At 33.9% G+C, this 27,217-nt stretch overlaps 2 protein-coding genes across 2 annotated transcripts; one reads left to right on the forward strand and one right to left on the reverse strand.

Annotated features, from left to right (window-relative positions):
• Nucleotides 1-10,107: 10,107 nt before the first annotated feature.
• On the reverse strand, nt 10,108-12,687 carry LOC133832894 (uncharacterized). The gene is made up of 5 exons (XM_062263172.1): nt 12,260-12,687; nt 11,818-12,143; nt 11,530-11,706; nt 10,524-11,072; nt 10,108-10,442 (listed from the first exon to the last, which is right to left on the reverse strand). The coding sequence occupies exons 1-5, from the start codon at nt 12,685-12,687 to the stop codon at nt 10,108-10,110; spliced, it is 1,815 nt and encodes a 604-aa protein (XP_062119156.1).
• Nucleotides 12,688-16,544: 3,857 nt separating this feature from the next.
• Nucleotides 16,545-17,391, forward strand: LOC133829408 (uncharacterized). Its single transcript, XM_062259162.1, has 3 exons — nt 16,545-16,648; nt 16,886-17,155; nt 17,298-17,391. Exons 1-3 carry the CDS (start codon nt 16,565-16,567, stop codon nt 17,373-17,375), a joined length of 432 nt encoding a protein of 143 aa, XP_062115146.1. The 5' UTR covers nt 16,545-16,564; the 3' UTR covers nt 17,376-17,391.
• The last annotated feature ends 9,826 nt before the right edge of the window (nt 17,392-27,217 follow it).

A 27,217-nucleotide genomic window follows, 5' to 3' on the forward strand; every position in this document is an offset into this window, starting at 1 on the left:
TGGAGCTAAGACAGAAAGGGTTCACAATATCAATAAGCTGGAGGATGCTAATAAAGTCGAAGGAAGGAACTCTGAAAAATGTACCTTGATTTTGACTGAAGGAGATTCGGCCAAAGCTCTAGCAGTAAGTTGAATGGCTTCAACAATTAGTTCATTCATAATCGGAACTTGCATTAGATTTCATTTTAACTCATTAATATTTTAGAGTTTCTTTTCAAAGGTAAATGAATCTATCTTTTTCTCAGTTATGATTTTTTAATTTATTTCATGAGAGAGTAGTATTTCTCTTCATGTATATGTATTTGTAGCCTCTTATAACCCAGTATTTCTATTGAAATTGCTTCAATCTCTTAAATTTCTCTAATCGTCATATTTCTCTAGACTGATGCAGCTATTTCTGGTCTACTTATTTCCATTGTCCTTATCTTCTTTAAATTTATTTAAACAGTGTTAATTATTCAATATCAGTTACTGCCCACCAACAAAAGAAGACATTCCAGAAGGGAAAAGTTTGGTAAAATTTTGAGATTTCCTTACCCTTCAATGGATACTAAGGTGAGATTTTTAATTTTTCATTGTGTGAGAATCACAATTTCCACCAGGTTAATGATGTCAATTTCTTAACCCAGTAGTTATATATTATAAAATCAGGCAAGCCAACCACAAATGGGCACTAAAAATGGAATGCTAACTTAAGTTTATATGTCAATTTTACATCTGTAAGGAACTTTTTTATTTCTTTTCTCTGACTTGACAAAAAAATTTGCATGCTAAAATAATGCTCATTTGATTGTCATATATTACAAGGTTGATGTACCAATACAACAGAGCTATCTCTGGTATGGTTCAAGCACTGGTGATTCTGATTCTCAGATAAGCACTTCATGTGCTATGGTTGTCGAGTTATTCAAGTCCCAAATTTGTCCAAGCAATGCCTTCAGTACTTAAAATGACCTGTCTTGCAGGCTTCAGGGGCATACATTTTCCGGCCTAATGGGGCACCTCCAACTGTTGTTTGAAGATCAGTAAGCACTTTCTTGCAGTTCAATGTATATATATATATTATTATTTTTTTCTATAAAATATTATCAGGCCAATTTATGATAATAAGCTTTGAAAACAAATTAGTTGAAGTGGTATATATATGTGGTTCTTATGTATTTTTCCAGAAGTCCTTTTTTGGTCCCAGTTTCCTTGATTTCTTGAGTCATTGGTGTTTCTAGGATGCTAGTCCATATTGTATATTAACTGGAGAGAAGCTTCAAAATCAAATTCTTGATTTATGTTTCCCTGATGCAGTTGCAATTATATTTTAACTCCAATGGTTCTAGCAGTGTTTCCCGAAGATTTAGTGTTACACTGTTGCTTTTGTTACTCCTTATTTAGGATTTATTCATTTTTTAAATGTTAAGGAACCTACACCAATATGTGTCTATTGTTACATTTTCAATATCAGACAAATATTTTCTATAAATTTTCACGTCTTAAGGGCATAGCTGAAAGTGCATTACAGAAAGATATATTTACTACTGCTATAAATAGAATGAATACACATATATTGGTAGATAACTTATGTTGTAAACTTATAACTAATCTAACTCATGAAACTCAGAAAGTAGAAGTTGGTATGGAGGTTAAGAAAGTGTTCCTTACAGAATAACTGCTCTTGGCTCTCATATTTTTTGTGTGTATGTGTATGTGCATATAATTTAAATAAATGAAGAAAAAAAGAGGAAGAGAAAATTGTATCTTGTAAGGTATATGCTGTAACAGGGCTGTGTTATCTATTTGGAGAAATATAACTAGGAAATTTCTCTAACCTAGGCTAAATACATGATAGTTTGGATTCCAAGTGGGTTAATGAAATCTTTTATAGATCTTTGATAAGTTTTAAGCATCTCCATTTTTTTTGTCTTTAGCACATATAATCATTAAGTTGTGCAAAATAGCTAGTGGTATGAGGTTCATCTCATTTGAGGTTCATGCATATCTATCTAATAATCTATTTGGCTGTAAGGGAAATTAAATTTAAAATTTGTACAACCAAAATAGCTTATAAATGAATGATTGTTTGTCTTTTAGTTTCAAAATCAAATCCTAGGCTGAATAAGAAATATCTTCCAAGGTTCAGTAAAAAGAAGAACATGATTATTGATCAAGTAGAGAGAAAAAGGGAGGAATTATAGATTTGTCTTGTTAGAACTTATCAATGAGAAGTGGAAAAGAAACATGAAGAGGGTAGGAAAAGTCAATTTTGGTTGCTATTTGGTAACTAGAAAGTAGTATTTTAGTTTTGAATATTTAATGGAGAGTTAATATTATTGGAAAAGTATGCTCTGATTTTGGTGTTTTAGTTTTGAATATTTAATGGAGAGTTACTAAGTTGTAGCAAGAAGTTGAAAATTGGATCCTATTGTTTGGAGTAGAAATACATGTGTTTTAGTGTTTTTTTTCATGTAAACAGAAAATCATGGATTCCCTGTACTTTTTAGCTTAAGAAATTTGCTCGTCATGTCTCATTTTCTGTTTCTTGTGAACCTTTGTTATTGACACCGAGTTAGATGCATTTTTTACTGACTCAGGTCAAAAGAACACTAGAATTAAGGCAAAGTATTTAAGTTTAGACAATGTTACAAAGAACTTGATAAAGTTCTATGCACAAGCTTACTTGGGACAATCACCAAAACAAGCTCCAAAGTATTGGCTTCATTTTCAATTTTCTGTACTATCACTTGGTTGGAATACTTACTTTGTCTCAAAGGCATAAAGTACAGGTAATTGAGTTCAAACTTGCTAGTCAAATTATATTGAACATATAGTTGATTCTTATGAAGCTCACCATTAAGATACAATATCATACAGTATGCATAAAGAGGCATTAATTGTTTAATTGCTCTGGTTTCTTTTTCAAACTATTGCAGTAAACAGGAATTTACTCTCCAAGATAAAGAATCCACAAAATGATACCATTGAAGTTGGGCCTAGAGATTTAAAGCTGACCTTTTCGTCTACCTCAGGACAACTAAAACAGATGTACAATTCTAAAACTGAGGTAAGTTGTTTAATTTCATATAGTAACCATGGAAATATGTCTTAACCCAGTAGTTACATATTATAAAATCAGGCAAGCCAACCACAAATGGGCACTAAAAATGGAATGCTAACTTAAGTTTATACCTCAGGACTTCTGATCTGTTATCTAATTTCATGCATTTTACAGGTTGAAGATTGCATTCCCCAGTTTTAACCTGTTCCTGAATTTTGGTTTTAGTCTCTCTAGCTCTTAATTTCCATCTCTCAGAACTATAGTACTAAATTTCTAATTCAAATTATTTAGGAACCACTTGAAATGATAGTAGAATTCTTCTATGGTGTATATTTCTAATATAACACATAAAGGAATATATAGATTGTCATGTTCTGTTTATCCAATTTATTAGAATTGTTTTACTCTTTCCTCCTTTCAAGACAATTTTCAATAAGTTAATGGCCTTTATTATAATTATTTAGTTAATATATTTATATATTTTATATATGTTGATCTATATTCATGTGGATAAGTAAACCATGCTTGTATGTGTCTCTCCTTGTTTGTTCAATAATGGCTGCTGTCCCTCTTTGATGAATGTGGTGCTATTTGGAGAGACCAATGATAAGGAACACAACATAATGAAAATTTCATAAGTTTTCCATAATGGAGTTGTATTGTATTGTATGTATTTGGTTTCGATTCATGTTAGGGTGATTGGTGCAAGATAATTGGCCTTCTGTGATGTTTGAAATGGCAGGAGGGGTGGTACTTAGCCTTGGAAATCTCTCAACTCAGTATGCTTGGGCTTTTGTTAGCTTATCAGTCACAGGAGTGATCACTGTAAGCATAACAGTTGTTATAGGTCCTTTCTTTATGATTTTGTTGTATAAGAAGTCAAAGTGTGATTCTGTTTTTATTCTTTAATTTTTTTTGGGGATATATTGACAGAATTTAGAGTTCTGGAATCAATTCTTCCTCACATACTTTTTGATTATTGAGAATGATATATTTGTTATCTTGATACATTTCACAATCCTTGTTTTCAGTTGCATGTTTTGTTGCTTCAGTCGTTGTTTTGCATGGTAGTACATCTTGCTATACCCTGCTGTTTCGTCAAGTTTTGGAGTTATTACAAATTTAATTTAAACTTTATATGCTTACAGGTGGAAACTAGCTTAAGTCTTATGTTCTTAATAATGAAAGGACTTTTTTTTTTACAATGTGCGGGTATATTGAGATGATTTCTTTGGAGCAATTCTTGACAACATTTGTAGTTGAGGCCTTTAGAATGGATGAATGTATTTCACTAATTTTTGTATACACTTCTTGTTTTGTATTTAGTGATAAAGGAATCTGAATTGGGCATAAATTATGTTGTAATATGATTTCTTAAGCCTAGACTAGTAGACTAAATATTGTAATTACATTTGAGTAATTAATAAAAATCTATTTATGTTACCTTATTTGCCTTCAACTTTCATATTTGTTTTCGTAGTTTTGTGTAAGTAAAAAAAGATTATGTTTCTCTAAGCTAATATAACACATGTGTTATACTAAAGTGTAGTATAACACAAATAATGTGTTATACTAAAGTGTAGTATAACACAAAAAATGTGTTATACTAAAGTGTAGTATAACACAAAAAAAAATGTTATACTAAAGTGTAGTATAACACAAATTTATAAGTATTGAAATGTGTTATATAATCGATTATAAATAACATAATTAAACACTTATCTATTTATTAAAATAACACAGAAATTGTGTTATCGTTGACAGTATAATAACACATATGTATAACAATGATAAAGTGTTATGTAAAGTACCCTGACCTACGATAACATAGTCGGTCTTAACACATCAAAAAGTGTTATGGTATGTTTTGATAACAGATTTTCGGTGTTATTAAAAGCATTTTTTCTTGTAGTGTAACCACCAATGTAAGTGTTTATGTTATAGTTATTATGTTTATGTGTTTACCTAACATATTAGCCCTTATGTTTTCAGTTAAGAATTGATGGACCCTTAACCTATGAGGATATTCGAGCCATTAAGGCCTTGAAAAGAATTATAGAGCCAAGAAATACAGTAGGAGTGCTAGAAAGAATCACTTGGAGATTACTCTTATTCCACAGGGAGATAGCTCAACTCCAAACAACTAAGGAAATCATGATGAGAGCTACGGAACAATATGTTTTAGTGATTAGACTTTTTAAAGATTATCCCACTATAATTGCAGCCTTAGAAGAAATATGGGAGACTATAGACGATGAAGATGAATTACCGGTAGCTATGAGATATTATTTTCTCATACTTAGGTTCACCTCTAAGATGGAATTCCAATTCACTAATGAACAAAAATATAGAATCTTTACGAACTTCCAAGGGGAAATTTTGAGGCTCAAGATAATGATGATTATGAGGAGATAGATGATGATATGTTAGATGAAGGGTCAGATATAGATGATCCTGATTTTTAGATTAGTTTATTTCTTTATTTATTTTTTTGCAATTATGATTGTACATCGTGAAAACCTTTTTCCAAATAAATATCATTGTTATTTTTGAATGACATATATGAGTTTGATTTTTTTTACAATTTAATAAATAATGACCAAGTTCAGTGATGGTGGATACAAATCAATGGACCGGGTTCTATATTGAGAGTTAGGGGGACATAGTATTGGGAACAATTTTACTGATCCCAACCCTCCACTACAAGAAAAAACAGTATTCATAACACTTAAAAAGTGCTATCTGGGACTATTGATAGCACTTCTGAAAATGCTAACGTAGCCCATGTTATTAAAAGTCCAGTCTTTTCTATAACATTTTTTGAATGTTATGTTCGGTGTTATCTTAAACTATTCAATAACACATTTTTAGGTGCTATAATATTCAAATAATAACATTTAGATAGAGTTTTTGATTATAAATTTGAAGTTTAATCTTGTATTTTTTTCATAACACTTTTCAACTGTTACATTTGATTATTTTGATAACATTTTTAGTTTGTTATATTATATAAACCATAACGATTTTTTACGCTTATAATATGCTTTTAAATCATAACATATAGTAATAAAATTTTAAATTTTATTTTGATAAGTATACTTATATGTTTTTTTTTTAATTAAAAGATTTTCATTATTGTATTTTGATAAAAATATTCAAAATTAATCATAAAATGTAATTCTCAATAGATTGATAAACCATAAGTATTACATTAAACAATAACTAATTTAAACCATGAATGTGTCTACTTCATGAGATCTTAGTTCTAACTTAAGTTTGAAAGCATAACATAATAAAGAATTATAATCTTGAACAATTTTTACTTCAAAAATGAAAAATAGAAACATTACAAGATACACAAAAATAAACCATGCGTGAAACTTGCTCCATCCTTCAATTCATCATCATTTGTGCACTTGTCTTTGTTGCGAGTCCATTTGTTTAGCTACAACAAAATTTAAATAAGTAATGCTTCAACTTAAAGTTATAGTAAACTAAAAGAGTACATAAAAAACGTTAATTACCTAATTATAACTTTATCAGCTGGCCATGCAATTATACTACCTACAGCATCTTCTATAGTAGACATAATTGTTGAAGGCCTCCACAGAAATGCATCATTCTTTCTCACAAGATCTATCCCCACTTTCATAGCATTAGGCCCAAGAGGAACATGGTGAACCTCATCCTTTGGGTCACTTGAGATAAAATAACCTTCTGCAATAATTTCTCCAGATCCAATCCAATCTAATATTTTGCATTTTGAGCCAAATGTGTAGTTCATGACACTCTAACAATATATCAATATAACAAATTCAGCAGCAGTAAATGATTTTATATTGAATATTATATGTTTTAGATTTTATCATTTTCATATAATTAGTATCATAATTACCTGAGTGGAATGAACATGAGAATTTGATTGAACATTGACATTTGATTGCTCCTCACTCTGAGAAGATGTATTCTATTTACAAGGAAGATAGAAAGACATGAATTCAACATCAAAATTAAAAAAAATACGAAAGTAAAGACTAACCAAAAAATTAAACATGAATCTTAGTTATTATTGCAATTCAGCCACATGAAAATATAGTTTCAGCATCAAAATACTTACTTGATTTTTCATTAAAGAAATAATGAGTTGCTCCATGTGTTGCATTTTGTCGTTCAAATTTTTGCATTGACCTTCTATCTTTATCAAATGGTCATCTCTTTCTGACACAATTTGCAACTTTGACCGAGTAACTCCTCTTCCGAAAGCTCTCAAGTATGAATTTTTTTCAGGACCAAGGACTTTTGTGAGGATGTCTTCATTAACACTTGTAGTTGAAGACGTAGCAGGATCTTTCTTATATTCTTCAACCAAATCCTTCAAAAATAAATAGTATCAATAAATGTATTCAAACAAATGAGTAAGTTAAAACTAAAGTCACATGATTTTGAAAGGGCAAGGTGTATACAAAAGCTTCAGCCACTTCTGAATTTACTGGTTCGCCATTTTTCTTCTTATGTGCTTTGGTCCAAACATCAACTGTAGAAGGTGGTGTATTGGTTTCACTATGGTTCATCTATCAAAATAAGAAAATAAATTAAAAAAATATCTAAACCAAATTCTATAATAAAACAACTGTAAATATGTTTGGCTTTACCAACTCATCAATCAATCTTGCATAACCTTTGCGACTACAAGTGTGGGGTAGTTGCTTTGTCCGTATTTTTTTGAATTTCTCGCTTGTAGCCTAAGAATATAAAGTAATTAGAGACACTAAACTATAAATTTTAATCATAAATATATTTGGTTATAAGATGTTAAGAATAAAATACCTTAAACTCAGCACTATTTTTTTCCTTAACAAAACTTTTCCACTCATTCATAGATTTAATATTATCAGGCTTTAGTTTCAATCTTGCTTCTTCATTTGGTGCATTTGTTATTTTAGTAACTAGCCTTGATTTCGAAGCTCTCCAAAGATCTGCCATACTTTTGAATATATAGGTCTTTTGCCAATCTTTGTCAACCTTATATCTTGCCTAGTAAAATTAATAATAGGTTAGTATTAATGTAAATGAATTTCAACAAATTTCATGTTCAATGCATAAAACCTGAGTATATATTCCTGAATAGATTTCCATAAGACCTCTTTCATTCCTAGAGGAATCTTCCTCCAATCTTTTATTGTTACTGGTACAATTTCTCTAACAAGTGCACCCAAAAATGAAGACAAAGATATTGATGTTGCACCTATTGGTTGTCCCTTTGAGTTAAACTTAACTTCCAAACGACCATCACTGTCTATTGCAATAGACTTCATTTTACTAGGGTCTCTAGTTCTCTTTTGGGTAACAGGTGCAACAACTTCTTCAGGTAGTTCTTGTTCGTCAGGCAAATTTTCAACAATTGTTTCATTTTGGTTTTCTGTGATTTGTAGGCGTTGTGATTTTGTTGTGGCTGTTGGTGAGATGGCATGGTCATTTGAAGGACTAATTTCTACTTCAACCACTCTTTTAATAGATCCCCTAGTGGCTGTCTTTGAAGCTAAGAATGGAGAAATTAGGTCATTAGTAGGTGGTCTCACTATTTTTTCAAGAGAGTCTATTGGTTGTTCAACCTCAAATAGATTTTTAAGAGATCTCCTTGTCACAGGGGAGATGGGTACTTCTTCTTCATCAGAAGAGTCATTTCTTACAATCATTCTACGTGTATTTTTCTTTGGAGACACATCCGTAGTAGATCTCTCTTCAACAACCTTATCCATTTCCAAATTTAGTCTAAAGCTCTTCCTCTTTTCATTGAGGAGTTTAACTAATTTTCCTGTAGGTATGTGTTTTGGCCTCTTTCCTTTCGTAGATGGAGGTGACATATCTTGTACTTGGCAAACTCTTTGACTAGTTTCTGATGGACCGTTTCTATAATTAGTAAGATTTTTGATGAGTTGCAAAAATCATATATAACAACATATTATCAATTATCACAAAAAAAACATATAATAAAAGTCAGAAAAAAGAAATAAATAGTCATTCTTGGCATCAAAGACATGTTTTCAAGAGTTCTTCGCTAAAAATACACAAATAAGAGACAACAAATTAATGAGCTAAAGTATAAACTGAAATTTCCATTGATTACAACTTTGAATGTCAAGTGCAACATCTTCTACAATTTACAAAAAACACAACAATAATCAAACTAATATACCCTCACAATCATCTCTAACATATTGTTCATCTTCCATTACATTATACAACCTAGATTCAGTAACTTTAGACATTACAGGCATGAATTCTTGCTCATCATAATTTTCCATGTCATAAAAACCTCTAGGGGGTGCCCTAATCACCACATACCAATTGGAAGAATCATGTTCTCTTGAGTAGAAGACTTGTTTAGCTTGTGAGGCTAAAATAAAAGGGTCTCTACCAACAGACCATTGACTTTGGTGTAGATTAACTAAAGTAAGACTATCCTCCACCCTAATATCGTTAGGGACATTTGCCCAATCACATTTGAAAATTGGAATCTGAACTATATAGTAATCTAACAAGATTATCTCCCTTATAACCCCATAGTATGAAACTAAATTAGGAACTTGAGATACATCTTTGGCACTAAATCTACACATAGTTGTAGCTTCAATTGAGACACCACTATTCTGTGTGGACTTCTCAATGTCATGTACATGGAATCTTTGACCATTGATAATATATCCAGTGTAAGAAGCAGCATGTTTTCTGGGTCCATATGCTAGCCATTTCAACAAATCAGTTTCATCACAAGTTGAAGAATGCATAGGAACCTATACAAATAATAGTATGACATTGTTAATTTTCTTAATGATATTTAAAACAACTGATATGAACCAGTTAGTTTGCATTAATTTACCTTTTCCTTCATCCATGTTGAAAAAGTTTGTATATGTTTCTTCCAAAGTAATCCACTATTTCTCTCATATATTTTGTTTGTTTTTTTCAACTCCTCTAAGTGAATCCTAATTTATAGGACCAATGAGTTAGTATTACTACATTTTTAATAAAAAAAAATAATAATTTCTAATATCAGACACTTACTCTAGAAAAGGCTCCACAACAGATGTATTTAACAAAATGTATCGATGTGCAATTTCTAACAACTCATCTGTCAATATAATTTCTTTCCTCCTAGAAATTGGACGACCTTCAAGTATCACATCATTTGACCACTCTTCATTTCGACCTTCTTTTGTGTTTAGTTCAATTGAATGGTCAGTGAATTCATTACAAACGCTCACACACTCATCTGCAAGATAACACTCTGCAATACAACCTTCAGGCCTTGCTCGATTTCTGACATAATCTTTCAATATCTTCATGCGTCTATTAATCACACAATTGCTCATCATTAATAGAATGTTCACATAAACTAATAACAATAAACAAAACAATTAAGTCTTAGTGATTCACCTCTCAAATGGATACATCCATCGAAATTGGACTGGTCCACATAGTCGTGCTTCTCGTCCGATATGAACCACTAAGTGAATCATAACATCAAAAAATGATGGTGGAAAGAATCTCTCTAGTAAGCATAAAGTTTCAATAACATCATTTTCTAATGTCATTATGCTTTCTCTATCAAGAACACATTGACATATTCGATTAAAGAACGTGCATAATCTTATTATAGCATCTCTTGGACCCAATGGCATCAATCCTTTTATAGCCACCGGTAGTAATTGTTGCATCAAAATGTGGCAATCGTGTGACTTAAGGCCCATGAGCTTGCATTGTTCCATTGAAACACAATTTCGAATATTTGAACTATATCCATCAGGTACTTTCAATGAGAACAACCTTTTACAAAATAATTCTTTCTCAAGCTTTGATAGTGTGTGTAAAGCTGCAGGAAGATAGGTTCTAGTCCCCTTCTCTTGTGGGTGTAATGCACTCCTAATACCCATATGTTGCAAATCCAAGCGAGCTTTTAGTCCATCTTTACTTTTTCCAGCAACATCTAGCAATGTATTACAGATGCTTTCACAAACATTTTTCTCTATGTGCATCACATCCAAATTGTGACGAACATACAATTCCTAAAAAAATTGCAAAAGAAATAACTAATGAAATTCCTCCAAAAACAATAATTTACACAAAATTTTTTTAGAGTAGTAAGAATGTGCTAACCTTCCAATAAGGTAACTGAAAAAATATGGATCGTTTTTTCCACATTTCTTTTGAATCATTTTGTTTCCTTTTCTTTGAAGTGGATTTTCCCCAAACATTCACAAAATCTTTAAGGTGTTCAGCAATTGTAGTCCCATTCATGATTCTTGGGGGATTTCCATGCTCAACTTTTCCATCAAACCAACTTCTTTTACTCCGAAATGGATGGTCTTCTTTAAGAAATTTTCGATGACCTCGATATGAAAACTTCCCACTATGTTTTAGCCACTTTGAATGAGTACCATAACCACATAGGGGACAACTAAAACATCCCTTATTTTTACAACCAGCAAGGTTCCCGTATGCTGGAAAATCTTGGATTGTCCACATCAAAATAGCCCGCAACTTGAAATTTGTGTTGTCCAATGCATCATGAGCATCAACACCCTCATTCCATAATAATTTCAAGTCCTCTACGAGGGGTTCTAAGTATATATCAATATCATTCCCAAGCTGTTTAGGTCCTGGAATTAACATTGATAATAAAATATTCTCCTGTTTCATGAACAACCATGGGGGTAAGTTGTACATGACCAACAAAATAGGCCAAACACTATACTTAGAACTTAAATTACTAAATGGGTTAAATCCATCTGTGGAAAGGCCAAGTCTAATATTTCTCTCTTCATTTGAAAATGATGGCCATTTATCATTGACTAGCTCCCATGCTGCTGAATCCACTGGGTGACGCATTTTTCCATCGCAACTTTTATTGTTGTGATGCCATCTTAATTCCTTTGAAATTCTTTTAGACATGAACATCCGTTTCAACCTAGGGATTATAGGAAAGTACCTCAAAACTTTTGCTGGGACACCATGTCGAACCTTTTTAGTAAGCTTATCTGACATCCAACGTGAGGTTCCACATGTTGGACATTCTTGCAAGTTTTCTTTATCTTTTCTAAACAAACAGCAATCATTAACACACGCATGAATCTTTTCATATCCTAAATCAAATAATCGAAGAAATTTTCGAACCTCATACATAGACTTGGGATCATATTATCTAAAGGAAACATATCATTCAAAAGTCTTAACAATTCATCAAAAGTTTTGTCGGACCATCCATTGGTAGTTTTAACCTTATACAATGCAACAATTGACGATAACTTAGTATATTTAGTGCATTGTGGATATAATGGAGTGTCTGCATCTTCTATTTTTTCCATAAAAGTGTCATCATGACCTTCTAGATGACTTTCAAAATCACAACCATCAATATTTGTAGCCCTAAACAAGTTGTAAGAATCAAATGTTTCCATTGTCTCTACATCATCATCTCTTGATAATTCTTCCCCATGATGAAACCAGATTTTGTATGTTGGATCAATCCCATAAATGACTAAGTGTTCATACAAAATGTTAATACATTGGTGACTTAAGTTTCGACAAACTTTGCATGGACACAATAACTTGTTTGGATAACCAGCTAGCTTTTCTGACATTTCTACAAAATTCTTAGCGCCTTCTCTATACTCATCCGAGGCTCTACAATTCAAATACAAGTTCATATTTATAATATATTAGTAACAAATACAGTAAGTTACTAATTTTACTAAGCTAGCACTAATTAAATCCCTAATTCTTATTACCTATTGAAGCGTAGCCAATTTTTATCCAACATGATCACCAATTTAGTTGTCCTGTTCTAACCAACAAAAAGAAAATTTTTGATAAGTCTATGTAATGGTAAATACAAAATTGTATCAACCAAAATATACTATATGATTTGATTTTTAAAATTACTTGATTTTGAGTTCAGAAATGAATTTAAGCTGTTTATTTAGTCTTATTGCTAAACTTGAGATAATTCTGGCATTTCCAATCCTCATCTCAAAGAAATATTATATATATTTACATATATATATATATAAAGAGTATTGTCAGTTCAAGAATTTGATATCTATTTCAATATGGTAGTTTGAGGGAGCTTCTGCTGAGGGAAATAAAGGAGTTAGTATATGGGTTTTGGTTCATCGATCTATGGATAGGAAAGAAAAATGAAGGAACTTTTCTAATTTATTATTCATATAAACCCATTATTTAGTTCTGAATTTTATAACCATAAGTAATTAAAAGTACTAAAAAGCCTCAGTTTCCTTCTTTTTGTCTATTCTTTTTTCTATCCTACTTATTTTTTATTTATGGTTAAAAGTGATAAAATTTATGATGGTAAGGAGTTAGTATATGTTTGTCCAATTCGGGTCATGGTACTGTCAACTGCACATTCACCCCTTGCAAGTGATTATTTTGTCTCAACTGAACCCACATCATCTGATATATATCAGTATATCTACCATTTCCTACATCTGAGATGGAGGAAATGGTGTTTAAGCTGAGTTGTGTTCTGTTTACATATTATGAATTTCAGTGTTACCTTATCTAAATAATGCGTGAAGGTTTAAAGTAAGTTGTGCTAGTAATCATAACTGTAAACTTTTATCAACTTTCTTTCACTTGTTAGATTTACATGTATGCATGTATGTGTGTATGAATTTGAATTAAATTTACAAGTACACTCACTATGGCTTCATCATACATGTTTCATTTGTGTCAAAAAAACTTATCAAACGCCTAAAAATATATATAAAGCTTTTTTTTTTAAATGAAATTTTCCTGGGAGAATGAAAGTCAAGATATACCAAGACTGATATGAATCTTGAATTTTGTTGAGGAAAAAAAACAGGTATAAAAAATGAAGAAAATATTTTCATATGTATTTCGTAAAATAAGAAACAGATAAAATGAATAGCAAAATTATTTTTTTGTTTTCTCAGAAAGAATTTTGAAGGAATGTTTTCAAAAACAAAAAGATAAAGAAAAGAAAGAAAGGTTTGGGTCTGATAGGAATATTCAAAGCCTCCTTATCATAAATTATAATGCATGATAAGTATAATTTTAGATTAGAAAAAAAAATGTTCATACCCCTCTCCATTTACATTTTTAAGGAAAAAGGATAGAGAGGGGAGATGAGGAAAAAAAAAAGAGAATAGAAATATTTTTAGTTGAACTTTTAAAAAAAAAATTGTAATACGCTTTTAATTGAAGGGAATATATTCATTTAATTGTAAGTTTGATAAATATCATATATTGTATTAGGATTAATAATTAAGAATTAGAGTGAGTATTGTGAACTCAGGTGTTGGTGGCTGATGGTTTATGTATTTGGAATAAACAAAATAGTGATGATTTGTTGTAGTTTAGAATATTTGATGAGAATTAGTAGTGACTAAAGTATGATGTGGTAGGATATTATGTGTGAGTGTAGTTTATGTTGTTGAGTAGAAAAGTTATAAAGTATGATGTGGTATCGATTCGATGAAATTTAATTCTCATCTGAGTTGATACAACTAAATAGATACATATTTTATCTGCACTAGTATTCTATTCTAATTCTATAATAGTTCTTTCTTATTTATCTCTACAAACTCCATTAGCAGCCTTCTGAAATAGGTGATGACTTTAATTATGCCAGCTTTGTGAGGGAGAAAAGATCTAAAAGATAAATGGAAGCTAGTTAAGTTATACTTGTACACACACACACAACACATATCTTTAGTTGTTTTAAGCAGTTATGGATTATGGTTTTAGTTCACCTTAAGATTTTTCAAGTTCACTTTGTATTTAGTTAATTGATGACTAAATTTCTATGGTTTCGATTTTCCCCACATGAGTTTCGATTCTACTTTCAAATTTCTATGGTTTTTGAAGTTTATTAGATATACATCAAATAACTAACAGAAGATCAGAAAACATTCCAGCCATATTTATTAACCAACCATCAATCATTATCAATTCAAAATATTCAATCAACACACAAGTTTTCTTCCTTATCTCGCCGCAGCACACAAATTTCTCAGAACCTACTTCACTAATACACACAAGTTCTCAACCTTCCGTTATCACCGCAGCACACAATAATAATAATCTCAGAACCTACTTCACTATGGATGAATATCTAAGATATTCAAACTCATCTAACATTTGCAAAGTATTTTAACAAAAATAAAAGAAAACATACCTCTTGCAAACTGCTGCAAATAAAGTTCCCTCCAATTCTGAATTTCTGAAAGAGTTAAAGAAATTTAGAAACTTGCGTAGAGAACCCAATAAATCAAAAAGTCATGTCACAATTATGTTCAACCATGTAAGTCGTAACTTTGCATGCTAACATATATGCACAAACTGTGAATGTGAGGAGCTTATATAAATTAAAAATATTCCATAAGCAAAATATATAAACTTAAATCATATGATTAGCTGAGTTTGATTTATTATATAATAAAACTAAAATTTTAATAGAATTTTGGGTCATTAAGAAAGCCACATGTGGAATAATTAGAGTAAACATATCTTTCTAGTGTTGTTAGAAAGCTGGCTTATAAAGTTAGTTATGGTAGTTATATCCTACACATTGTATAAATGTTCCAGCTGTCTTATAAAGCTAGTTGGGTATTGTGAGGAAGAAAAATAACTCAAGAGAAGAAGAGTGAAAACAGAGAAAAAAAGCTGAGAAAAAACCTCCAATTGTTTTCAAACAGTTCTTTTTTTTTTGGCAACTAATTCAAATAAGGCTAAGGCCCATATATATATAAATATAAATAAGCTTCATCTCATTAAAAAACTGTGAGACAAAGAAGCATATCATGTGTTTGTAAGCTAGTGTTCCTTATTCCATTTTTTTTTCTTTATGCAAAGTATGAATTAAGTTAACTGCCAATCAAATTTGTAACATGTTTCTTTCTTTCTTTCTACTTCTTCTTCTTTTTTCCTTTCTTCCTTGTAGCTTTTTGATTTCAATCAATCAGGAGAAGATATTTTTTGCAATTGTAGGGTACTAAAAGAAGATGCAAAACTTCAAATATACGAGGCAAGTTTTTTCTTCCTACGTTATATATTTTTTTTTTTGATCGAAAAAGGAAATATATTGCACCAAAACACTGATTACATCAACAAGTTCAGAAACAGAGCAGCATACAACACCAGCTCACAACTTCCTAACAAACTCAGCAAGAGCTCTATTCTTGTCCATAATCTTTTGACTCAAACTACCAAGAAATCTAGCTTTCAAACTCATTTTAATCATACTATCTAAACTATGAGCAAAAAAACAGGAATTTCTATTACACCAAATACCATAGACAGCAGCTGCCAAGGAGGCTACAGCAATGCGATGCATAAGATTTTTGGGCTTCCCATCTAACCACTTCTTATATTTTGTTAGTGAGCATATACAGATTTCTGGTTTTTATGGGGTTAGACTTATTGAGACTAACAGTGACCATATTTTTGTTTTAGATTAAACGTGCTTATGTGCGGCACATGCTCAGGGACATATCTTGCCTTGAAAAAGATTTGGACATGAGGCTGGATCTATGCACCAGAAGACCTGTTACTACACTTACTGTAAGTTCTCTCTATTCAAGTGCTGATGTACCTATATATCCATGCACCTACTATTATAGAATTCAAAAGTTTGAGATCTTTCTCTCTGATGAAGGTACCATTATTGTTAAATATCATTTGTATTTACCAAATGACCCCACCAGAAAAGGCTAAAACTTGATGTTTAGAACATGAGAAATATCTGGTAATTATGTCATGAAGTTGATTTCTAAGAATACATTCTATGTGCTTTTGCAGGATGATGAACTGCAAGGCATTAAGGAATTGATTGATTCAGCTATTTTAGATAGAGAAGTTAAGGGTGGACTGAGATGGCCCTTGGGGAACGCAGTTTCTGGAGATAAAATTCGTGTGACTGCAGTCTGGCATGTAATAAGTAAAAAATACAAAAATCCATCACTAAAGCTGAAAATAAAAAATGTTGATCGGTATAAATTTTTATCATCAACTGAGGAACCTAGAAGGGAGGTTGTTATAATGCTAAAAGGAGTAGCTTCAGAATTAATGGTATATATCTCTTTTGTGGTTAACATAAATAGTTTGAATCCTGCTGAACATTGAATATAGTTTCTGTTTTCTTTTTGGTTATAACTTTTTCATTTCTTAAGATCTGTGACCTGTTTCTTTTTTCTTCTTTTCTAATGTTCAGAAACAAAGGGCTGATATGAATCTCATTAGTGAGATGTTGAAAGATGACTTGAAGGCTATATGGAACAACTTTCTTTGAAAACATGTAGATGGCTTGCCATTATTCTATCACTTTTATAACAAATACATATATAGATACATATGAGAACAAAAGACTTTCATTTATTAAAGAAACAAGCAATCCATAGCATCTAAACAAGAAATATACATAAATATGCACCTACCAAAAAAAAAATCTGGTTTATTTTAATGGAACATTAGCAGCAATAGCTAGTTTGAATGAGAACCTTTTTCATAGCACAAATCCTATAATTTGTAGATACCTGGAGGTTTCAGAATGCCCTTTTTATTAAAGAACTACATAAAAAGAGATCAATTACCAAAAATATAGTTACCAAAAATTACATGAACCTGTCAAGGGACAACAAAAAGCTTCTCCTTATGAATAATACAGGTACCTATTTATTAAAAGCTAAACTAGAAAGGTTGTTAGCCAAAAACATAGAAGGATATATGGAAAGAAGTGTTACTATCATCTTCCACCACTTCAAAGTCTCAAAAAAGTCAAAGCACACATTCTAAAACATTGCCTCATTTCTCATTTCAAACTAGAAACCCCCACTTTTTCTTGTTTTTTTCAATAACTTGTCTAATGTGATATTTATTTTACACATGAGATTATCAATGCAATTTTCAAACATGCTCAATTATTTTCTGTTATAAATATATATCTTATATAAAGCGTATGAAGGAGACAAAACAGGGACCATCTAAAACATCATCATAATAGTTGCATATACCTCCTTGGAACTGATTTCAGTTCGTCAAGAGAAGAAGAGTGAAAACAGAGAGCCTGAATGGCATCTTGGTACACCAGAAAGTGGCCAAAATGGTAGGAGATGCAAAGCTCTTAGAAGGGAAAAAGGTTGAGGAGATTGCTAACCTTTAGTCAACAGCAAGATTAGGCACAGTTTAGTCAATATTGATTTAAACTTTTATGGTTCACGTTTGAATTCATTTTCTAATACATTTGAAGCTATTCTGATGGTGGTTGAGTTATATTACTTCAGTTCCAAATGTAAACATATCAAATGCAACAATATCTATATGCAACTTTTAGTTCCAAATGAGAATAGCAGCAAAAGGTTTAGCTCTGGAGGAACTAACCAGCAAATGAGAGAAGTCAAGTTCCTTGTGTGTCACTGAAAACTCAATATCGAAAGGTGCAATCTAGGGATGGGCAAAAAAAAAATTTGAAGAATGAGATAAGGTGATTAGTGGAACATCCACCACAAAAACAGGGTAAACATGGATCACCTGAAATAATGAGTTTTACTCTCACTTTAGAAATGGAAAGCTTCGTGAGGTAGAGACTTCGGTGAGGGCGGAGAGACTTCGGTGAGGGCGGAGAGACTTCGTGAGGGCGGAGGCAGAGATGAGTTGAGGGCGGTGAGTCTTCGTGAGGGCGGAGAGGGCTTCGTGAGTGAGAGAAAGGCTGAGAGAAAGACTGAGAGAGGGCTTCGTGAGTTAGAGAAAGGCTTGAGAAAGAGAAAGGGAATTTTGGCATAAACTCATTTTGCCGCCTGGAATTTTAGTCATATGGCGCCAAAAATGTTAATGCCCACTATTCATCAGCCGTGTTAATTTTAATCCCCCATTAATAATAGCATTTTTAAAAATATGCTATACTTTAATGTAATATATACTCAATTTTGTTGTAGTGCTCCCTCAATATGGTTAACTTTCGAACAACGACGAGTTTCGAGCCTGAGAATTAAGTCATATAGGATGATTAGAAACAAACTTAGAAAATAATAAATATGCCTTATTTTCTAAGTATAGAAACACACCCTAGTGATAAAGAAGGCTTATCTAATTTTTCATTAGAATTCATAATTAATAGGTTCGAGTTATGTTTGCTTAGATTAAGTTTTGTTTTAGAGCCTATTAGGGTAAGTTCTAACATGTTTTTATCGACTGTTAGAACTTTGCTGAAGATATCGCTCAGAAGGTCTGCATGCACCAATGTCAATGCCTCTAGCGTCGCTCCTGAGACTAATGAAGCCCCTCCAGTTCGCAGAAGGGGAGCGTGTGCTACCACTACTGTTGTTGCTAACCAAAGTGCACCGTCGCCACCAGTTGACAACACAACAGAAATTGCCAAACTACGACAACAAGTTGAGGAATTACTTCAATAACAACGACAGCAGACTCAGACTCAACCTCTGCCTCCGCCGAAACCACAACCTCAACAAATGGCTCAAGCACCCCATCAAGTAGGTCTTTATGGGGGATGACCAATGGAAAACTATGCACCCTACCCAGCTCAGTACATGGAGCCAATCTACGAGCAGTTTCGTAAACAACACGCTCAGAACTTTCAAGGGACAATAGACCCCTTTGAGGTGGAAGAATGGCTCAGAAATGTAGAGCTGATCCTAGCGCACATGAATCTCGGCAACGCGGACCGCATATCCTGATGAAGACACCAAAACCACAAAACTAGGAAGATAAAATGTAAATATTATGCTTAAGATGAAGGTCTATTTATAAGAACCATAAGCTCATCTTAGCCATTGGATCCAATGCTTGATCAATGGTCAAGAAGGGGGCTAAGCATTTTCCTTGGGACCCGCAGAGCACAATGATAGGCTCACATTCACCCTCAAAATCTCATAATGGTCTCCAAAGTGTGTTTTTCTATAATGCCAAAATGACAAGGCATGCTAATACCTCGCGGGCATCCCAAAAGCATCACACCTTGAAGTCTACAAGTGAGCCTGAAGAACCTCTCATAGATTGCGGGGGCAAGTGTGGATACCAAAAATCCTAGTTGCACAAGACTCCCACCTTGTGCCCTTCAAACCATAGATTTGAGATTGCAGCGGCGAAGCCCGACCTGACACCTTCCGCTAAGATCCCCGCGACAGAACCAAGCGAGACATGGTCTTGAGCCACAGGCCTTCATCTCGTGCCATGAGGGTCTCGCGTTAAAATCACCTCACACCAAGAGGGTCTCGCACCTGGAAGGTGTCCCGTGCTTCAGAAGGGCCTCGCGCTGAGCGGGCCTCGCACCAAGAGGGTCGCACGCTTGGAAGGTGCCCTGTGCCTCGGAGGAAACTCACAACTCTGCCTCGCACACAGGGGCCTCGCGCCATAGGGTCTCGCGCGTAGTAGCCCCGTGCACCACATCGTCTTGTGCATAGCTGAGCCGCGCACCATGGCTCCGCCTTGCACGCAGGAGCCTCACGCCACAGCGTTTCATGCGCAGCAGCCCCATGCACTACATCGTCTTACGTGCACCAGCCCTGTGCACCATGAGTCTGCCTCGCACGTAGGGGCCTCGCACCATAGTGTCTTGCGTGTAGCAGCCCCGTGCACCACATCGTCTTGCGCGCACCAGCCCTGCGCACCACGGCTCTGCCTCGCACGCAGGGGCCTCGCGCCACAACATCTCGCATGTTGCAGCCCCGTGCACCACATCGTCTCGCGCGCAGGAGCCTTACACCAGAAGGTCTCGCACACAGCAGCCCCATACACCACATCGTCTCGCGTACACTAGCCCCGCAGACCACAACTCCGTCTCACGTGCAGGGGCCTCACGCCACATCGTCTCGCGTGAACTAGCCCCGTGCACCACATCGTCTCGCACGCACCATCCTCGCACACCACAAATCTGCCTCGCGCGCAAGGGTCTCACACCATAGTGTCTCGCTCGTAGCAGCCCCTCGAACCACGACTCGTCCTCGCTAGTAGGGGCCTCGCGCCACGGGCCTTGGGAGGATCTTGCCTTCCATTCTCTTGGAGGTACAACCCTGAAAACTACATATGGTAGACCCTGTCCCCACGCCAGTCAAGTAGTGGTCATACGCGCAAGGTACCTGACGTGGTCCTTCTCAGCCAACCTCTGACATCTGTCCCCGACAAGTAGTGGTGGTACGAGGAGTGGTGGCATGACTTGCATGCTTCTGACCATTTATGAGCATCGACACCACAACCCTCTGCTCCACCACGACCTGTGCCACTACCATGACAACGTTCCCAAGTTCCTTCTTGTCCCTTGGGACCACCTTGTATTCAAGGCCATTAGAGCCAAGCTATAAATGGATCTTCACCTCTCCATCTAAGGGGTTGGAAAATTCTTGTAATATCAGACTATTCTAAGAGCCATATACTTGTTTTTCTTCTATTGTTCAATTGAAATTTTCCTCCATATTTCTACAAGTTCTTTTGTGTTCATTAAGTTTTGATTAATTCTTTGAGTTTTCCATCCATATTTTGTTGACAAGTTTCTGCCGTCAACACTTTTCATATATCTCTAATTTTTAAAATTATTAAAAAATATATATTTTAACATAACTATATACATAATTATCGAATCAAATAATAATAAAAATTAAAAAAAATCATAAACATCTACACTTGAATCAAATCTATACAATGTGATATGTTAAATTCAAATTAAAATTATTTCTACATTGTCGATAAAGTTATCTTCTTAGAAACCCACTCAAATCTACTAACAATCAAAACTAATAAAGAAAAATCTTATTAAATATCATTTTAACAATGATTTATAGTTATAATTTTGAAAACTTACCTCAAATGTGTGCTTGGAATAGAAATTTTGTGTCAAAATCTCAAGTTTCCACACCTTTTATATTCTCCAAGAAAATCCTACAATTCCATTGAAAAACTCATAATCATAAAGAACTAGCAAAAAATCGCATATATATATATATCATTTTAATACCAAACCCATAAGAAAATTTACCTCAAAAGCTTGAAAATGGAGATAATTTCGTAACTTTCAAATCCTAATATCACCGAAATTTGGCCGAAATTTCGCTGTGTAATCACGCACGAAGAAGGAGAAAGAAAGAAGCCAAGTCGTGCGATACGTATATGCAGTGAGGACTTCCAACATCTTCCATTGGGAGACGTGGGACACGTGGCACGTCTCCCAGTGGGAGACGTTGGATGTTCTCCCTGGACACGTATTAGGCAAGGGTTTTTCAACATCTTCCTACCCTTTTAATGTCTTACAATTTTACTCATTAATAAAAAAAATCAAAGTCTCCCAACATAAGACATTAAAAACTCCTAATTTTTAGTGTCTTACACCAATAGGGTAAGCTATTGTAGGGAGTCATTGAAAGTAGAATTTGTTGTAATGATTTTAGAGAATGTGAGAAGGGTGGATGGAGAGGTGTGGAGGGAGAGAGATGAAGGGAGAGGTGGAAGGATTAAGAATCCTCATGGGCCCACCATTTATAATTTAATGTTTTAATTTTATTTATATGTGCGGAAAGAATTTTTAACAATTTATGGGCTGTTTAAATAGAATAATTAGGATATAGATAGAATCATTCTTAATGAATTTCATAGTTTTAAAATTTAAATATATAAATGATTTTATTAAAAAAATAAACTGATTAATAAATAAGTGATAAATTAAATATTTAGAGGTATAATTAAAAATATTTTTTATTATTATTTCTTAATATTTGGTGAGTATATTTAGGTCATTTTACTGAAGTAAAATATTTGGCAATAATGAATTAATTAAAAAGGGTTTGAAGGAAAAAAAAAGTGCTATGTTATTTATTTTTGTTAAAATTCCATTTTATCCTTATTAATTTAGGTTTATTTTATAAAATATAATAATGAGGGATCTATATGAGACAAAAGGTAAATGTTGAGAAATAATTAATTGCTAAAAAAGGGTTGGAGATTGGTTTTATTAGTGCAGAGGTGACAGTGCTGTAGCTTGTTTTTGTTAGAAATCATATAGTGGAGAAGAACAAAATATATAGTAATATTTTTAATTGAAGAACAGAAAAAATAAATACAAAATAATTATAAAACTGATAAGTGAAAAGAAAGCCGAGGCACGTAAAACACGCTTTCCTTAAAGCAGATTTGCCCCCTCTACCTGATTGGTGTTAGAGGATACGTGAGCAACCACTTCCCAGGATACAACGACTAACGAGTAGAGGAATACACCACTTTCACTACTCCAGCGAACTCGGATTAATACCTTCACTCTATCACCTTAAGACTTACGAAAAAACAAGAAGAAGAAGACAAGAGAGCTTTTTAATGAGTGACTCTATTTTGTTGGTGTGTCTAGAATGAAAGGTGAAGCCTCCTTTTATAGGCTTCATATGGGGTGGAATACCAAGTGTGAACACAAGGGAATTAATGCCAAAAATCCCACAAAATTAGTGATATTGATCAATCACAATCTTTACCATAATTTCTGATATCGATCAGAATATTCACCATTTTTACGGTGATTACATCCTTGACCAAATCTGCATTTATTAGCAGCTATCAATGGACCACATTTAAGGCATCAATTTTCCATTCACACATTAGCCTAAATTGGCTATTTATTATATATAAAATATAATTTTTCCAACAATCCCCCACATGAATGAAATTGATCAACGATAAGGAATACACAGAGAAAAGACTCACAATGAATTGACAAGACTCGACTCGACTCAACACGGTGATAGAATTCTACGGTAGATACCTGTATAGGATATGTGGGTGTTAACCTTTGAACCTTCCCTTGTGAAAATATATTTACCTTACTAGCTGATCAGTGGACGCGATGTCTTTGAACTGTCTGCTATTGATGTAAATGACGATATATCTCACACAGATATCTTCCTGGCATCATATCGGTTCTCATGATTATGTTCATTTTGGCCATGAACATCCGCCTGGTTCTGCGAGAGGTTTTAGAGAATTTAGCCCCCACAATTCTCCTTTGAAGCGGCCCCACTTCTCTCTCACATAGGTGACCTCTTAATTAAGAACAATCTCGCATTGCCCCGTTCGAACTTCCGACGCATAAGGGTCATTAAAAGCTTAATGCTTATCCTTTTTCCAACGAGAATCACTGTTTCATCAACAGAATGGGTAGGGTTAGTCCCCACAGTGATCTTACAAGGTTTATATAATTAGGTTGTCCCATTGAACCTAGATCTTGGGATCTCCAGTCAACTAGGTTGGGTTTTCCTTTATATCTACCTTATTTCTTCTGGGCTTAAGTCCCATTCCTTCTGATGTCTTTTCAACTTGATCTCTATTTAACCCTTTGGTTAGCGGATCCGCAATATTATCTTTTGACTTCACATAGTCAATTGAGATAACTCCAGTTGAGATCAATTGTCTAATGGTATTATGTCGTCGACTTATATGTCTTGACTTACCGTTATATAGAACATTCTTTGCTCTGCCAATTGTTGCTTGATTATCACAATATATACATATTGCAGGCACAGGTTTAGGCCAGTCTGGAATATCCTTTAGGAAATTACGTAGCCATTCTGCCTCTTCACTACATTTATCCAGAGCAACAAACTCAGATTCCATTGTAGATCTAGTGATTACAGTTTGTTTCGAAGATTTCCATGAAACCGCTGCACCACCTAGAGTGAAGACATATCCACTAGTACCTTTTGAGTTATGAATATCAGATATCCAACTTGCATCAGTGTATCCTTCAAGCACAGCTGGATCTCTGGTGTAGTTTAGCCCATAGTCACGAGTATACCTTAAGTACCTAAGCACCCTTGCAATTGCTTTCCAGTGTTCAACACCTGGATTACTCGTGAATTGACTCAAAGTACTTATAGTATAGGCAATGTATGGTCTAGTACAACTCATCAAGTACATTAGACTTCCTATTACTCTAGCATATTCTACTTGGGACAAACTTTCACCATTATTCTTGGATAGATGCTGACTTGTATCAATTGGTGTTCTGGAAATTCCAGAATCATTTTTACCGAATTTGTCAAGTATCTTGTCCACATAGTGTGACTGACTCCAACTGAGTCCATCTGGCGTCCTTATAATTTTTATCCCTAAAATTACATCAGCCAGTCCCATATCCTTCATGTCAAACCTTGAGTTTAACATTGTTTTGGTGGATTTAACCATTCGTTGGTTGCTTCCAACAATGAGTATGTCATCTACATACAAACATAGAATGATGTATCCCTCGTTTGTGGTTTTGATATACACACATTTGTCACACTCATTGATTTTAAATCCATTTGTCATCATGACACTATCAAATTTTTCGTGCCATTGCTTTGGTGCTTACTTAAGTCCATACAGTGACTTAACAAGTTTGCAAACTTTCCTTTCTTTCCCTGGAACTACAAAACCCTCGGGTTGTTCCATGTATATTTCTTCATCAAGATCTCCATTTAGAAATGCAGTTTTTACATCCATTTGATGGACTTCTAGATTTCGCAATGCAGCAATTGCCAAAATCATCCTGATAGAATTTATTCTCGTCACCGGAGAATAAGTATCAAAGTAGTCATAGCCTTCTTGTTGTTTGTAACCTTTTATTACTAATCGGGCCTTGTACTTATCAATTGTTCCATCTGTTTTCATTTTCCTTTTGAAAATCCACTTGGAACCTAAAGGTTTACATCCAGGAGGAAGGTCAACTAGTTCCCAAGTATGATTTTGCAGGATGGAATCAATTTCACTCCTTATGGCTTCCTTCCAAAAAGGACCTTCAATAGAGCTCACAACTTCTTTATATGTTTGAGGTTCTGCCTCTATCATATAAATTAGAAAATCTGGTCCAAAAGAATTTTCTATCCTTGCCCTTTTGCTTCGCCTTGGCTCTACTTGGACTTCATCAGTTTCCTCTTCTTGTTCTCGATCATCCATCGTTTCAGATGTTCGCTTAGAAGAGCTTGGTCCAACCCCATTATCTTTGCAAGGAAATACATGTTCAAAGAATGATGCATTCTTTGATTCCATTATCGTATTCTTGTGAATGTCCGGGTTTTTAGACTCATGTACAAGAAATCGATATGCATTGCTATTTTGTGCATAACCAATGAAAATACAATCTACTGTTTTTGGACCTATTTTCATTCTTTTTGGCAATGGTGCAATCACCTTAGCCAGACACCCCCACACTTTTAAGTATTTGTATGAAGGTTGTCTACCTTTCCATAATTCATATGGTGTCTTTTGATCTTTCTTTCGGGGAATCTTATTTAAAAGATAATTAGCTGACAAAATAGCTTCACCCCACATGTTCTGCGGTAATCCAGAACTTAATAACATGGCATTCATCATCTCTTTTAAAGTGCGATTTTTCCGTTCTGCCACTCCATTGGATTCAGGAGAATAAGGTGGTGTTACCTCGTGAATGATTCCATTTTGTGCACAAAGTTCACTAAATGGTTCTACATACTCACCACCACGATCACTTCTTATCATCTTAATTTTCTTATTAAGTTGATTTTCAACCTCTTGTTTATAGAGAGTAAATTTCTCTATAGCCTCATCTTTGCTTTTTAGTAAGTACACATAACAATACTTTGTACTATCATCAATAAAAGTAATAAAGTATTTGTTACCACCTCTTGTTTGAACAAATTTTAAATCACAAATATCACTGTGAATTAAATCAAGGGGTTCAGTGTCTCTTTCAACTGTTTTGAACGATGACCTGGTTAATTTCGCTTCTACACAAGTTTCGCACTTATGTTTTGAATCAATATTGAACGTGGGTATGTGATTCAAGTTAATTAATCTACGCAGAGAATTATAATTAACATGACCTAGTCTACCATGCCATAAATTTGAAGACTCAAGAAGGTAAACAGAAGAAGTACTAGCTTTATTATTATCAATAACAGCATTTGGCTTAACAGCCATTACATTCATCTTCCACATGCCCTCTTTTACATAACCCTTCCCAATAGGAACACCCGCTTTAGTGAGTACAATTTTCTGAGATTCAAACACCATCTTGAACCCATGTACACTCAGCAGAGTTCCAGATATCAGATTCCTACGAATATCAGGCACATACAGTACATTTTGCAGCTTGACATTCTTTCCAGACGTCATCTTCAAGAACACAGT

The sequence above is a fragment of the Humulus lupulus genome, chromosome 4 (assembly GCF_963169125.1).
Source record: "Humulus lupulus chromosome 4, drHumLupu1.1, whole genome shotgun sequence".
Taxonomy (NCBI): domain Eukaryota; kingdom Viridiplantae; phylum Streptophyta; class Magnoliopsida; order Rosales; family Cannabaceae; genus Humulus; species Humulus lupulus.

What these genes read in the sequence shown, in the direction of transcription:
- LOC133829408 (XM_062259162.1), top strand. Translation starts at nt 16,565, where the DNA reads ATGCTCAGGGACATATCTTGCCTTGAAAAAGATTTGGACATGAGGCTG. An exon ending in GACCTGTTACTACACTTACT is followed by an intron (nt 16,649 to 16,885) that starts GTAAGTTCTCTC and finishes GTGCTTTTGCAG; the next exon opens with GATGATGAACTGCAAGGCAT. An exon ending in GAGTAGCTTCAGAATTAATG is followed by an intron (nt 17,156 to 17,297) that starts GTATATATCTCT and finishes TCTAATGTTCAG; the next exon opens with AAACAAAGGGCTGATATGAA.
- LOC133832894 (XM_062263172.1), bottom strand. Translation starts at nt 12,687, where the DNA reads ATGTCAGAAAAGCTAGCTGGTTATCCAAACAAGTTATTGTGTCCATGC. An exon ending in TTAAGACTTTTGAATGATAT is followed by an intron (nt 12,144 to 12,259) that starts GTTTCCTTTAGA and finishes CTGTTTGTTTAG; the next exon opens with AAAAGATAAAGAAAACTTGC. An exon ending in AGCATACGGGAACCTTGCTG is followed by an intron (nt 11,073 to 11,529) that starts GTTGTAAAAATA and finishes TGATGCACATAG; the next exon opens with AGAAAAATGTTTGTGAAAGC.